General features: G+C 37.2%; 1 protein-coding gene across 5 annotated transcripts in view; it reads right to left on the minus strand.

The window, feature by feature from the left end:
* Window positions 1-16,437, minus strand: part of Ube2d3 (ubiquitin conjugating enzyme E2 D3) — a 31,765-nt gene continuing 15,328 nt past the window's right edge. For 4 of the 5 annotated variants that reach the window (XM_023703860.1, XM_023703862.1, XM_023703861.1 and 1 more), the window contains exons 3-9: window positions 10,239-10,302; window positions 10,111-10,142; window positions 5,965-6,042; window positions 4,604-4,709; window positions 2,403-2,496; window positions 1,988-2,037; window positions 1-83 (exon numbers count right to left, since the gene is read on the minus strand). In XM_023703860.1, coding sequence (XP_023559628.1) covers window positions 1,989-2,037; window positions 2,403-2,496; window positions 4,604-4,709; window positions 5,965-6,042; window positions 10,111-10,142; window positions 10,239-10,302 — 423 coding nt within the window. In that variant the 3' untranslated portion in view covers window positions 1-83; window position 1,988. The remainder of the gene's footprint in view (window positions 84-1,987; window positions 2,038-2,402; window positions 2,497-4,603; window positions 4,710-5,964; window positions 6,043-10,110; window positions 10,143-10,238; window positions 10,303-16,437) is intronic. The other variant, XM_004643708.2, reaches the window with a different exon arrangement.

Genomic DNA, 16,437 nt, shown 5'->3' on the forward strand with positions numbered 1-16,437 from the left:
CAGCTATAATGCAGGTTATTCTGATTTTAAGGTAGCATCACATGGCATACTTCTGAGTCCATTCTCGAGATATTCTGTTGTACCTGTAAATGAAAAAATATATTAAAAAAATACAGAATTTACCAACATCTTCCAGAGCAGAAATTGATCTGTATTTTACCTACAGAATCATCAAGTCATCTATAGTGGCTGGTACTAGAGAACAGTCAGCAAGAGGAAAGCCAGCTCTGGTGCTCAAAGTAGGTGGGAAATGAGACTAACTGCTCCAAAAACAGTGCTTTTTAAAAGAGTTCATCATAGATGTCTGATACAATAGTATCCCAATTCTGTACACCAACATAAATTGCACTGAAGACATAAGCAAACTATTACTTTAAAACGGGGTCGGGGAGCTGGGGAGATAGCTCAGTAGAATAAGTGCTTGTCTGGCAAGCGCAAGGGCCTGAGTTCAATCTCTGGTAAACAAAAACAAGAAACAAAACAAACTGGGTTGGAATCCTAGACTGAAGAACTTACTTAGCTCTAAGTACAATAAGAACAGAAAATGCCTACAGAAAAAAAATGTCTATAAAACTTTAAAAGGAGTAAACAAGACAGGAAACGGTTAACAAAGCTCAGTGATTTTTGAGAAGGGTAAGAGTCCTAGTGCTGATGAGAGAACCAGAATTGGTGGTATATGCCTGTAATCAGAGCACTGAGAGGATCCCCACAAGCTCAAAGAAACAAAAACTGAAGAGACACCCCTGCATTATTACTTTTACAAACTGTGGTATCTTGAATGCTAAGGTCCATGCCAACCTGATGGACAGGAATTGCTGGCAGTGTAACCAAGACATCTCTGCTTAGAAAGATATATAGGTGGCTGACTCATAAGCCAGGATATCACTGAACAAGACAACTAATGCAAGTCAGTATCACCCATTTCTCTCAGAATTACTTTCATGTCATTACCCCAAGAAAAAGTGATAACCTTAAGAAATGAATATATAGCAAAAGGACACAGAACTTTTAGATTTCCATTTAAATTTTCAGAAATTTTACTAGCTTTATTTCAAACCAAAAACCAACTATGACTCAACTATTTTCTCTCCCTCTTATGCTACAATATACCGCATCTGTCTGTCCACTCTCTTGCTAATCTATTGTACCTGACTAGATAACACATATTATACAACATATGGTAGTTAAAACACAAGTTGAATGTAAAAGTAATTCAGGTATTTGAGAAATTTAGAGCCAAGCTCATCTATTCAATTTATAGTTAATCATGTAAAAATGTCCTCTTCAGGGGCTGCAGAAATAGCTCGGTGGTCTAATAGCATGCCTGGTAGGCACAAGGACCCAGGTTTAATCCCTGGTACCACAAGTTGTGCCAGGCCCTGACCCATGGGCGTGATGGTGTACACCTGTAATCCCAGCGTTAGAGGATCACTACAAGTCTAAATTGTATAGCAAGACCCTTTATCAAATACAAAAAAAAAAAAAAAAGTCCTATTCAAAAAGCCAGCACTTTAAAAACAAAGGCTTTACATAGCATACAGGGAGCCACAAAATAATAGCTTACACTAATGCATGCTTGTGAGTAATGAATACTTGAGTTTAGATCCTTAGGCTAAAGTGTTTTTCCCCCTTATAATACTGCTGCCTGTTGGCAAAACTTGAAAAACAAATAAAAACAAAAACCATCACATTCCATTATAGTAGTAGAACAAAGTTTCAAGTTAAAATGTGAACAGCAAGGTAGTCTGTCAAAGATGCTCTTGAATTTTTCACTTTTTACTAGTGCTATGTAACTAATTTACCATGCAGGAATACTTTCAAGCAGTAGTGACTACCGGGCATACTTTCACGCTCAGATCAAGCAATTACAAGTAGAGTTTTTAGAAACTGCCCAGTCTGTTACCCGTGTTAGTTAATGCAATGCTTGAAAGCATGCGGCACCCAGTGCTGGCAGCACCATGAGCGAACGGCACCACGGTCCTCTTACCCTACAACATAGCGTATTTGTCTGTCCACTCTCTTGCTAACCTATTGTACCTGATTGGATAACACACATTAATCACAACGTATGGTAGTTAAAACTTAAGCTGAATGTAAAGGTAATTCAGGTATTTGAGAAATTCAGAGCCAAGTTTTTATAATAGTCATTAGTAATATTTTTTAGAAAAACTTATTTGATGTAGAGAACAAGGTGCAGAATCTTCTCTTCCCAAATTTTATGAACATAAAGTGACAAAGTTTTCATTACATTAGAAGAAAACCATTCTGGAAGGCTATTCACATGTCACTTTAAAGAGTACTCGGCAAAATTTCAGTATTTTACCAGACACAAGAATACAGTCTTCCTGGCATTGCCATAACCTACAGCTCCAGTTAGGCCAAAAGTAGTATCGTATACCTACTTGTCTCTGTCTGTTTTATAGATCCGTGCAATCTCTGGCACTAGGGGGTCATCTGGGTTTGGATCACATAGCAGTGAACAAATGGATAAAAGAACTGCAAGAAAATGAATGTCTTGTTACCCAGGTTTGGACAAATAAGGGTCAAAAGAACTTAGTTCATATTATAAACGTCAATCCTCAAAAGGGTATTATTTATATCCTAAACTCAATGAAATATTTTAGAGGTTTTGGTCCACAAAAGACAATTCCCTGGTAAGCAAGGAGTACTAAAAATACTTTTGTTGACATCAAAGTCAATACAGATTACTGAACAGGTAGTCAAGGGTCACATTAGTTTTTTGGCAAGAATTAAGGCCTGTTTCATTTAACTCTCAGCTCTGAGGCAGGATGAAAAAAATCTGCTCCTTGCTCTTCCCTTGAACAAGCTCCAAAAAATGTTCTCTTTCAATCTGCAAGGTAGGACCATATTCACTGGAGTCCCAATGAACAAAACACACCTCTTGAGCACTAAAGAGTGTTCACAACGTGAGTGCTTACTCTGGCCTGTTCAACACACCAACTCAGAAGATGCAAAGCATCAAGGGACACAAGCTCATTTAACCTGAGTACCTGTTGTATGCCACTCACCATACAGGTCTTACAAAGACCTCAGGTATTAGCACAAAAGCAAAACATAAGTTTAAATCCAAATGCATGTGAGGGATGAAAATATAAAATTATAGAATAAAGCACTGGCTAAACAATAATTCAAAAAAAAAAAAGGCAAAAATGTCAGTTGAGCCTACCAATAGGTTTGTAAAATGCAAGTGCCAAAAAGATACTTGCTTAAAAACAGAACACCTTAATTCCATCTGCTTTACAGAAACTTTTCAGTAGTACAGCCCATCCAGGAATAGTAAAAACTTGCCATCTGGCACTTGGATATGGGAGCACCATTGGAAAAATTAGAATTCAAACAAAAAATTGAGTGGGTCTTCAAAGAATCATGGAAGAATTTATCCACTTTATTTTCTCTCTCAATAGTGGTACCAAAGCTTGAAAAATGTTATATAACGTCTTTGATGTTCTAGTCACAGCACAAGCATATATTTTACTCTGCATTTACCAAACTCATAAATTACAAACTTTTGGTAAAATTAATTATTCCAAGATAGTTTTGGAAATGCCATACATAAGCATTAAGTGTACAACCAAAATGCTTAGACACCTACAGTATTTGAATGACAACGGGAATGCCCTTCTGTGACAAAATTAACCAAAAAAGTGGGACAGAAATGACCATTTTCTATTTGTATACTCAAAATAGGATATATATACAGCTTCATTATCTTAATTCAATGAACAGAGATTTGTTCTAATAGTGTTTGAGACAGGATATCATGTCTGCATCTTGTACAATGAATAACCACTTAAACAATATGCAATGTATTAATTATTGAAAATGTGCTAGTAATTGGCTGTGAAACTGTCTCATTGCTATGTTTCTCAATAAAATTATTCTAAAAAAATGCTTAAGAGAGGCACTATCCTCAAATATCTTCAAGAGTCCTAATTATCAACATTAAAAACTTAAATGTGGGCTGACATGGTGACATATATTCCTGCAATGCCAGATTTTTAGAAGGCTGAAGTAGGAGGATTCAAAGTTCAAAGACAGTCTAAGCAATTTAGATTGACATTGTCTCAAAACAAAGCCGGGGGTGGGGGTGGTGTACATTTGTAATTCCAGCACTTGGGAAACTGAGGCAGGAGGATCACAATGAGTTCAAGATCAGGATGAATTATATAATATAACTCTGGATCAAATAGGCAGGGAAAAAAAGCAAAACTGGAATTCTCTTTGAATGGAAACCTCAAGATTTAAATGTTCTATTAAATTCAGATACACTGTAATTATACCATTCTTTAAAAAAAAGATGTATAAAGTGGTTCAGGACTAAAAAAATACAAGTCAATTAAAATATTTAGCTCTTATATAATGAAGGTGACCTGATTAGGCAAACAATGCTGTCTTCTCGGTCCTAATGTGAATTTTAACTTCAAGTTTCAACCAATACCACTAATAAAATAAGAAGTAATTTACCATTTCTTTCCCCACTTTGTATCAAAATATCAACACGTTAAAAAGGCTCAAGGATTAAAACCCCTTACTGGGGTTAAAAAAATAAAGCATCAATACTATTCCATTGAAGGTACTTTACCTTTAGAAATAGTTAAAGCAGGAGACCACTGTGATCTTAGAATATCGAGACAAATGCTGCCATTACTGTTAATATTTGGATGATAAATTCTTGTTGTAAATGCAACCTAAAACAAATTTTTAAAACACATTAAGTATTTTATCCAAATAAAACCAAGCATCTTACATTTGATCAGAAGACTTTAAACCTTAAAGTGTAAGTCATCATTAGCCAGGTGTGGTGGCACACACCTGTTAACCCTAGCACTCACTGGGTTCAAGACTAACCTAAACTATGCAACATCACACAGCAAGAACCTGTCTCGAGGGAAAAAGTAGTCCTGGGTAGAATCAAAATTTATACACCATTAACTTATTTAAATGTGCCACGTTACATGTTACATTCAGGTCTGTATGTCCACTGTGCACAAAATCAAAATTTAAAGTACGTTATTCAGTAGAAAGCACAGCTAGAGCAGGGAACAAGGTCTGGAGCCCAGCAACTTCAGAGATGACTTTTGAAATCTGCACAGTCCTATGGATAACCCACTACGACTACTGAACTGTATTGGATTATTTTGCTGAATTCTTGCACCTGACATATTTAAATGGCAATGGAATATCCATCTCTGACAAAACTAAATGAAAAAGGGGGATATAAATGAAGGACCATTTTGTATCTGTATATACAAAATAGGATAGATAGCTCTTTCTCTTAATTCAAGATTTGTACTAGTGTTTGGACAAGCTATCATGTCTGCATCTTGTACTATAAATAACTACTACGAAGACAACAATATGCAATGTATTAATTATTGTAACTGTCCCACTATCCTGTTTTGAAACTGTCTCAGTTTCTCAATAACATTAATAAAAAATAAAGTACATTATTCAATGGCACTGTCACACAGCACCTTCAAACATAACTGTTACTATATATGACATTGTAACACTTGCTGTATCTGTATGGTTATTCACAGGCTGAATTTATTTTAGTGGTTATAGAACCATATGTTTTCAATTCCTGTAAGCTAGCCACCTTAGAATATGAGGCAACTCCTGAAGCTCAGTATCTGATGGCTATTACAATAATCCCAATCTGTGTGTGACTAACAAATGGAACAAGATGTTTATTTCCACAGGGCACAATGAAGCCTTACAACATTAAAGACAAGGAAATCTTCCTCATTTATAAACTTCAAGTCCCTGTTTAGCTCTTTAAAGACAAGATGTGTAAATATCCTCATATACTTATCTTCAGCTCTATTATTGCTATTAATACATATGAACAAACAGCTTCACAGAACGCTAGTGCTGCAGAATGCTATATTCCTCTGAAACATTGCAAATCTGTACTAACAGACTGTGAAGGAAAATACTTGCCTTAGGTGGTTTGAAGGGGTAGTCTGTAGGAAAATGAATTGTCAAAAAGAATACACCGCCTTGGTATGGGCTGTCATTCTGTGAAGAGAAAAATGTACTTAACTTTAAAGAAAATTCACTGGTAAGTAATAAACATTTTCTGAACATTTCACTAATGGGCCAAAAATTATATCTTTGCACTGCAATGAAATTCTTGTCAAAGAAAATTCATCTTAGTGGGGGGAGGCACCATCAAAGCTTACTATCATAAATTCTAACTAGATCCTATTTTACAGTTTACCAAAGGTTTGAAAACAAGTCCAGAAATCAAAAGTACACTTAGCAATAAAGTTTACCAAGTATTATTTCTCAATTGCTTATTCAATTAGCTCTTCAAAACTTCCATTTAAAAAACCATGAATTTATTTTCTACAAAAGCCTAACTGAACTCCTCACAGTAAACCAAGAGATTTGGAACAGAAAATGTAGGATTTCATGCCAGGCACAGTGGGGGGGGGCCTTCCCTTAACCCCAATACCCTGGGAGGTTGAGGCAGAAAGATTCCTACTATAAGCCTAGCCTGGGGAACTTAGCAAGACATTATCACAAGATTGGGGGAGGGGGGGAAGGGAGGACAACGTATAGCTTGTAGACTTAGCTCAGCGCTAAGGTCGCAAGTTAAATTCCCAGTACTGTAAAATAAAAAGAAATGGTGGACGGCCAGCTGTATATAGCTTAGAGGCATGGTGCCTGCCTTACAAGTGCGAAGTCCTGAGTTCAATTCCCAGTTCTACAAAAAAAAAAAAGAGGAAAGAAAATTCTCATGCTACACAGTACTTTCTCTCCTTTGCTGGTCTGCTCATTACAATCTGAAAGGGGAACAACCTCAATAAATACTTTACAAACATTAGTACCAAGTTAATACTTGGGAGTACCTGCTGAGCTTTTCATTTTTAACTTAACAAACGCATGACATACATGTTATTCTATTTTATGGATGACTTAAAGGTTACAGTAGGGTATAAATAATAAAGTGATAGAACTGACATCCGAATGTAAGTGTTCTGAAGGCCACTTAAGACAATACAACAATAAACTGCTAAGATTGTGACCTAATTCAGGATTTAAAGTTAAAAATACAAAAACTGTCTCAAACTGCCTCTTAATTTCCAAAAGCCAACTCTAAGATGTTTAACGGAGCTCATGAATTTTCACATTTAGCAATCTTTTAACATGTTAAGGGGGCCGAGGAGATGACTCAGTAGAATAAGCACTTCCCTGGCAAGCGCAAGGGTCTGAGTTCAATCCCTGGTTCTGAAAAAAAAAAAAAAAAAAAAAACCACCAAAACAAAACAACCCTTAAAATTAGCTTTTGAAATTTTACCCCTTTGTAAAATAAGGCCAGATAATAGTTTTTATCTTGATGGCCTTATATTCTAGAACAAGGACCTAAAAAATGGAATGCAAGGGCTGTCCAGATAATAGCTCAGCAGACTAAAGCACCTGCTTAGGCAGAGAGCAGTGGCCGGGGTTCGATTCCCAGCGTGCCATGCCAGCCTGGCCCTCTGGGGCACGCTGAGCCAGCGATTTTGAGACTGGGCATGGTGGTGCACGTGTGTAGTCTCAGCACTTGGGAGGCTGAAAACAGGAGGATCACTACAAATCCGACCTAGGTAGTGAGAGAAACCCTGTACTAAATACATAAAATTTAAAAATAAAAATAAAGAAACGTGAATGCAATTAAGTGTCACAGACGTTAGAAAAGTGGAGAAGAAATACATGGGATTGAAGGAGCATCTATTTATTGAAGAGCCAGGCTCAAAGAAACAAAAGGAAGAGCAACTACTTAAATTGAGCCCTGTGAAGTTTACATTAAAAAAAACCCTAACACTGCAAAGCAGCATATAAAAATTGTAGAGGGGAGAAAACCAACCAAGGCACCCAGACTGATCTGCTTTTATTAGATGAGCACATACTTAAAACATTACAGCTACACATTGAGATACACTGGGCATAGATGTTTTATATAGCATGTATTTTAATACAAATGAATATAGAATTAATTACATAGATTAAAAACAAAATACTTAGAAACATTTTCATTTAAAAAAATCTAATTCCAGAAGTTCTGTGGATTCATTCCAGTTTTATATAATTAAGGGCCACATTTGACTGCTGAATAAAGACAATCCATTAGCCCATCAATAAAATGTAGGCAAAGCTAATCTCAAGCTGCTTTAATAACAAAACAAAAACACCTTCCTTATGAGCTGTTACACGATTAATACTGTAGCAAAAAGGAAAAACTAGTAAACCTGCATCATTTAAACAAGTGGAACTCTTGACTACCAACCCTTGAATGCTTTAAGCTGCTAAGTAACTTTTATTACTTATTCTGAATCTAAATTGTATCTGAGATAAACATGGTAAAGTACTTTACTGAATTCTTTACTCAGAAAATTGGCAATGCATAATGGAAACCTCTAGGTCACAAAAGAAACTGCTTACAAAACTTAGGTACAAAAATAAAGTGAATCAGGTAAAGACCAAGCCAAGATGTAGATCCCACCTCAAAAGAGAAGGAAGCTATTAATCTATACTAAGTCATAACTGCTTATGGAATGAGAGTCTAATCAAGGAGTTTTTATTCAAAGATTGTAAAACTTTAAAACACCCTGTGGGTCAAGCTGGGCAAGTGAAGACTTGTGTATTAAAAATAAACACCAATTTAGATACAGATGTTTGAAACAAAATCTAAAACAGCAAATGTCCTTGAAATAAAATATATAGGCACTGTAGTTTCTTAAAAGTTACCTGCCATAATGCCTTAATTGAGAATTTTTCTGCTCACCTTGTTAACATTACTATATGTCATCTTATACTTTAACACTTATTTTAGTAAGTGTTTTGCTTTTATTTCCCATTTTAATTTCCTGAAGGACTGGCAGGGATCTTCTCTACTATGTTCATTTGTATCTTTACTGCTGCACATATAGCAGCATTGAAACGGAAATAAGACCAGGTATAGTGGCACCAAAAAAAAAAGAAAGAGAAATGATTAAGGTATTAAGTTAGAGCTGCTCAATAGGTACTTATAGATCCAATGCATCCACTAAGGCCAACTCTTCCAAAATGGCACTGACCATTTCTCCACCTAGTACACACTGCTGCTGTAAAGTAAAAAGGCAGAAACCCAGTTTTTGGTAAAATACACATGTACTAATTAGAAGCCCTAAATTAAATTTTAAAATGTTCTATGTTCGGGGCCAGGGAGATAGCTCAGTAGAATAAGCGCTTGCCTGGCAAATGAAAGGGCCTGAGTTCAATCCCCAGTTCCACAAAAAAAAGTTCTACGTTCAAGACAGTCTTACCCCATTATGTTTTTAGTGTACTCTAATTCACTGAAATTCTTAAATGGTATCCATAATTACAAGTATCCAATTATTCAGCTCATAGTTCACCCACAACTGAAAGGAATTTTGCTACATTAAATACAGCATTTTGAAGGGGTTGCGGAGATAGCTCAGTAGAATAAGCACTTGCTGAGTTCAATCCCTGGTACCGCAAAAAAAAAAAAAAAAAAAAAAGACAAAAACAAAAATATCATTTGAGGGAGGCCAGGCAAGGTGGTACATGTCTGTATTCCCAGCACTACAGAGGATGAGCTAGGAGAACTGCTGCAAATTTAAGACCAGCCTGGGCTAGAAAGTGAGCTCAGGGACAGCCTAAACTACATAGTGAGACCTTGTTATCAAAAAGATTCCGCCCACCAAAAAAAAAAACACTTTATGTTGACATTTACATTTGTATTAAATGTAACTTATATACAAAATGGAATATCAAATTAACAAGAATAGAGTATTACTACCTTTACAACTTACAGAATTAAATTCAATAGATTATAAGAAGCAGCTCAATGACAGAGGTTTCCACTGCTACAAAGGAAAATTGGACTGAGGCAAATAGGAACTTGGCTCTGGCACTGTGCTACACACCCACACAAGGGGGAACAATTCAGTTTTTTCTAATGCAGTACAACTATATGGCACATCCAAAACAAGGTAACTACATAATAAAACAAACCACCAGACTGAGTTAATAAAATTAAAATCCAATCAATACTCATTTTCCAATTACAAGCAAAAATTTAAAATTCTTAATACTTACAGGTCCCATAATTGTGGCTTGCCAATGGAACACTGTTAAAAGAAAAATAAAACATAACTTTCTTTGTTATTTCAAAACACACAGAGCTTCTTTCAAGTTAACTATAAAAATCAATTCAGGTTACTTACTATCATCCCCAACTGGGCCTGCAGAACATTGTGCTGGAGGGTCCCGGGCCAAATCACTAAGTTCCTACACCAAAAGAGAAAACAATGGGTCATGCAATGTAATTCAACACAAGCAAATAAATATAGTCAAGGAAGGCAACGTGGTGCACGACTAATAATCCCAACACTCAAGACACAGAAGTGAGATAACCTCAAGTTCAAGCAAGGCTGGGTGAAATATATAAAACCATGTTTCAAAGTCAAAACAAAACCAGCAGTAAATTACCTGAGTAGAGGGCAAGAGGTAGAAGAGGTGAAAACGACTTAAAGCATGTTAAGTCTATGGATACTTCTGCCAAAATGAAACTTGTTCATTTGTATAACCAATATGCTCAGGTGTGTGCATACATATACAGACGTGAAGGAAAGAAATCTTGAGAAGGTGCCAGTCCCCTAGAAGGTCTTGCTGACAAGTATACATTGACATACAATTCTTCACTTTTGGAGGCAATCTGGACTGGGCATATACCAACTGAAGTCAGCTGAGGTAATCCCTAAATATGAACCAGCAAGCAGTCATTACTCCGCAATGAGAAATAGCCAGCATACTCTTTCTTGGGGAAAGCAAATAAATTAGTGAGCAAAAAAGTCTTACACAAGCAGAGACCATAGGATGTAGAAGTCCGTCTGAGTCCTGTCTGGCACATTTCATATAATACTTCACTTACCCCTTGTTCTTTCAGTAATACTGACTAAATGCTGGCCACGTACATGCCAGGCATTGTCCTCAGTGGATGGAGCATCAGGACAAAACAAAGCCTAAGCTATCAAAATGGGACCAAACATACACACATATCTGTAATTGCATCTTAAAAAAAAAAAAAAAAAAAAAAAAATTCAACTAGTTTCATTTACTTTTATCTCGTCCTTTAAATGGACATACAATCCTGACTCTCAACAATACATTCCACTGGGAAAGACAAAACCAAAGCAATCCTACAATCCAGTCACTGGAACAAAGTAAACAGCATTGCCTCACAGACACACAATGAACAATCCTCAATGACAGGAACAGGCAAGTCTCTTGATGGACAGAACTAGAACTGATGCTTTCAACCTGAGAGCTTCAAAAAAGCAAGAGTGTACCAAATCATTGTTGACCTTCCAGACCACATGCCCTCGTCTTTAACTTTTTGTTCTTCCTACGCCACACTTCTATCTAACCACTGACTGATCCCATTTTCCACAATAAAAACCTCTCACAGACCTAAGTATCCTTTTTTATATTCAATCTCACTATTTAAATTGTCTTTAACTCTATACCTATCTTTAACTGATGTGAAAAATCCTAACTTTGGGGCCAGTGAGACAGCTCAGAGGACTAAGCACCTGCTTAGCAAAGTGCAAGGACCAGTGTGATACCTACCAGCCACTGAGTCTGGGCATGGTGGTACATGCCTATAATTCCAGCACTGAGCAGACTGAAAACAGAAGGATTGATTAGGAGTCTGAGCTGTGTAGTGAGCCCTTGTACCAAATACATTTTTTAAAAATCCTAACTTTTATAAGAACTTTCTTTTTCCAAGGCAGAAAAAAATTTGCTCCTAGCAAAATGAATTTCTGCAAGTCCATATGAACTAATTATCCTCAAATACCTGTATATTCAAAAAAAATTGGCACTCTAGTATAAAGTCTTCTAAGATTCCTTTTCATTTTAAAATGGCACAGCTCTTATCTTACAAAGGTTATAACCTATATCTTTGTTACACACAAAACACAGTCTGTAACCCTGACTACTCTGGACCTGACATAGGAGAATCACCAATACTAGACCACGCTAGGCAAATCAGTGAGATTCTGTCTCAAAATAAAATTTAAAACTGCCCCCCCCCCCCCGGGGGGGTAGTCTGGCAGTCTAAGTGCCTGTCTGGCAAGCACAAGGATTGGGCCAGGTTCAATCCCCAGTAGCACATGCTGTGCTATCCACAATTATAACCCTGAAACATTTACCTTTTTCCTTTACTCTCCAATAATTATTAAAGACAGCGATACAACTGTATGGAAATACTTTGTTTTCTTCCTATGCAGTTCAGGCTGGCCTCAAATTCATGGCAATCTTCCTACCTGAGCCTCCCATGTGCTAGGATTACAGGCACTGCCACTACGTCCAGCTATATTTTTCTTTCATTACTGGTATGATCTTTGCTTCTCATTGCAAAGTTAAAAAATATGAAATGCAGAATGTTCAGTATAAACTTCTCTCCCCTGGGGGACACAGGGAATAGAAGAGCTCAATTTAAATTCTAGAATAACTACCCTGTTACATATGTATGATCTTGTATCTCTTAATAGGCGAAATAAGCTTGTATGTACCTACTATGGAAGAGTAACAAACTATCAAGAATACCTACACATACCCTTTTACTAACTCTAGGAACTCAGACATCTTTCAGTTCTATACCACTACATAATTAGTTCTATCTGCAGAAAACATATGCATCCTGTCATTTGCTTTTCCACATCTCACATATTTTCTATAAGAAAATCTTAGTTCTCACTGTAGAGCTTAGTGATAAGTTAAATGCTTTATTTCAAAATCAGTTTTTATTAAAAATTAAAAGCATAGTTTTAAATTTTATAGCTGTTCATAACAGGGCCATAATTCATGTCTCAATGCCAGGTGGCTCCAATTTGAATCCAACAATCTTTCTCACCAGTTTGAAGAACTGGTAGTACATTCATGACTGCTGGTCCCATGAGGCAGAGTGTACTGCTCCTCAGGATCTTGGATTACAATAGTGCAAACAAAGGCACTGATTTAGTAGATGAGACGTCGTCATAGTATAGTTTCCTTAAGAAAAACATAAAAAGAGCCAGCCAGATAGTTCAGCGGATTAAGCACCTGTTTAGGCAGACACAGGGGTCGGGGTTCGATCCCTGGGGTGCACTGAGAGGGTGACTGAGACTCAGCAGACTGGGCATGGTGGTGCATGCCTATAATCTCAGCACTTGGGAGACTGAAAACAGGCAGGATCATTATGAGTCTGATCAGTGTAGTGAGACCCTGTACTAAATACAAAAAAATTAAAATGGTATAAAAATCAGCTAATTTGTGGTGTAGCATTTACATATACTATTGTACTGTACATATCAGCAATGAGGCATATGTAAGATTTCCGCATTAAAACTTAGGAAATCACAGATAAACTCTTCATGAATGCAAATTTCTTTTAATGAAATTTGATTATTGTACTATTTTAAATTGTGATGAATAGCATTAATACTTAGATTGGGGCAGTATTCAAATTCAAACAAATGGATTTGACCCCTTTATAGACTTTATTAAGTTTACTAGTGAAAAGACCAATAAAACTGATTAGAGCTGTTTGTACCACCAGTGGGTACAAGCCGAAAGAGGGACAGTTACATATGTAGTACTACAGCAGTGGTACTATAAGCCACTGGGAAGGTGCTTAGTGACTATGAAAAAAATCTAAACTGAGATTTTAGAGAACTTAAGATTTTCCTAAGTGACCACCAGAGTGCCGTCTTCCAGTATGGTGGCATGCCTTCTGGCTTTGTTCCGGGTTTTTCCAGCAAGGTAGGATTAGCCAGCATGTACTTAGCAGACTTAGACTTTCTATAGGTTTACAGGCTCTGCCTTGGTCTTCTCCAAAACATACACATAAATGAATTGAGTCCCAATATGATCAGAAAGGAAAGATGATCACAAGATTGACAGTGTAGACCCAATCTTGGGTGAACCAAAGCATGACACTGTGGTTTTTGGTCACTTGACGTGTTACTATCAGGTGCGCTGTGGTAGTGACCTCTGAACAGTGAGTGTCAGCTGGGTTACAGGTAAAAGGGAAGAAAGAAAGATAAGCAGACTGCCTCAGGACTGAACCAACAAGCTCTTTCATGATATAACTATTTTCATTACTCAGTAACACTACAGTTCCTTGCAGGGATTACATGAATGTGTGGCTCAACATTGCAGTTCTCTAGATCCTCTTCCTTTCCTTAGTACTGCAGAATGCATGGCAGGGTGTTTACATGGAGCTACAGTCCCACCTTATTTTACTTCTGAGACAGAATTTCCCTAATTTGTAAAACTGCCCAATTTCCAATCTTCCTCCCTCAACCTCCCAAGATGTAGGGATTATAGGCACAGGTGAACCATGCCTAGCTTCTATATTCCTTTTTAATCCTGAGTTTTTAAGTCATTGTTTAAGAGAAGTAACCTGATACATCAAATACATCAGAACAAGAACTCTACAAACTTTAACGTCAACTTACACAATTCAGATGCTTCAAGATCTGATTTTTTTTTTTTTTTTTCTTTTGGTGGAACTAGGAATTAACTCAAGACCCTTGTGCTTGCCAGGGAAGCACTTATTCTACTGAGCCATCTCCTCAGCCCGAGATCTGATTTTTTTCTTTCACAACACAGAAGTTTTTTTCCAAGTTCATTCAAAGAACATCTCACTGTGAATCTATTACAGAGTAAGTTGAACGATGAAGATAAACAGGATGCAATGTTAACAGTTACAAAACAATACTCTTTGAAATAAATTTTAAGCCATGCATGCTGGCGCACATCTGCAATCCCAGCTACTAAAGACAGACTTAAACCAGGCATGGCAATTTACAGGCAACCTGTTTCAAAATTGTAAAAAAGCAGTAGTTTGTGGTACTTGTTTTACTAGTAACTTCATCAAAAATCAGAAGGATTTTTGTTACTAAAATCAAGATTTTGTAAAATTGTGGTACTGATTTGGGAAGGAGATAAAATTTTTTTGGGGGGAAGGAGATAGTTTTTTTTTTGTTTTTTTTTTTGGTGGAACCAGGGATTGAACTCAGGCCCCTTTAGGCAAGTGCTTATTCTACTGAGCTATCTCCCTGGCCCTAAGGAGATAAATTCTTTACTATATATCTATATCTATATTTTGTTTGAATCTTTAAAGTAGGCACTCAGTAGCGGCACAGGAAAATTCTGCATTTACCAAACTGGAGTAATTTACATAGCCTCAAAATTGGAATATCTTGGATGAATCTAACACTAAAAATCAAAAGAACTGATTAAAGCCTTGAAGCCTGTCTAGACAAACATACCCTTACATGTTTAACTTACTCAAGTATGGGGAAAAACTCAGTTCTAAAATTCCGATCAAAGGGCCAGCCAAATAGCTCAGGGGATTAAAGCACCTGCAAGCAGGCATGGGCTGGGTTCAATCCCAGGGCATCCAGGAGCCAGCCCCACCCCTGGGGCTCGCTGAGATAGCAACTGAGACTGGGCGTGGTGGCGCATGAATGTAATCCCAGCTCTTGGGAGGCTGTAAATAGGTGGATCACTATAAATCCAATCTAGCAGTGAGACCCTGAACACCTTTCCCTAAAATACAAAATACATAAATAAATAAAATTCCTATCAGCAGGAATTATTGAAAATCATCTAAGCCCAGCCAGATAGGTCAGCAGATTAAAGCACCTGCTTAGGCAGACACAGGGGCTGGGTTTGATCCCCTGCTTGCCATGCCAGTGCTGGGCCCTGCCCCCAGGTCACGCTGAGGCAGCAATTGAGACTGGGGGTGTGGTGACATACCCCTGTAACCCCAGTGCTTAGGAAGCTGAAACAGGATCACTGTGAGTTGGATCTATGTAGTGAGATCCTGTAGACCCTATACTAAATACATTTTTTAAAAAAAGGTTTTTTTAAAGTCATCTAAAAACAATCTGTTAAAGGAAAGTGATACTTTTCGTTAAAAAAAAAAAAAAAAAAAACGAAACAAAACCAAAAATCTTGCATACTAGCCAGGAAGATGGCTCAGTGGAATAAGCACTTCCCTGGCAAGCGCAAGGGCCTGAGTTCAATCACTGGTTCCACAAAAATAAAATATTAGAAAAAAAAATAAAAACAAAAAATCTTACATACTAGATAAACAGAAACCAAAATCATGACCGTGCTCAAAAGTTCTAGATTATGGAATATTTTGCTGTTTGAAAATTCACCCTGCCAGGGCCAGTGAGATAAGCACAGGGACTGGGGCTTAATCCCCAGTACCTTATGCCACACCAACCCTGCTCCCAGGCACGATGAGCTGGTGCCAGCGCACACCTGTAATCCCAGCGCTGGGGAGGATCATCATGAGTGTAAGCTGTGAGTCCGAGCCGTGTTGTGAGACCTTGTACCAAATATGTGAATTAAAAAAAAAAAAAA

This window comes from Octodon degus, unplaced genomic scaffold (assembly GCF_000260255.1).
Source record: "Octodon degus isolate 3935 unplaced genomic scaffold, OctDeg1.0 scaffold00183, whole genome shotgun sequence".
Taxonomy (NCBI): domain Eukaryota; kingdom Metazoa; phylum Chordata; class Mammalia; order Rodentia; family Octodontidae; genus Octodon; species Octodon degus.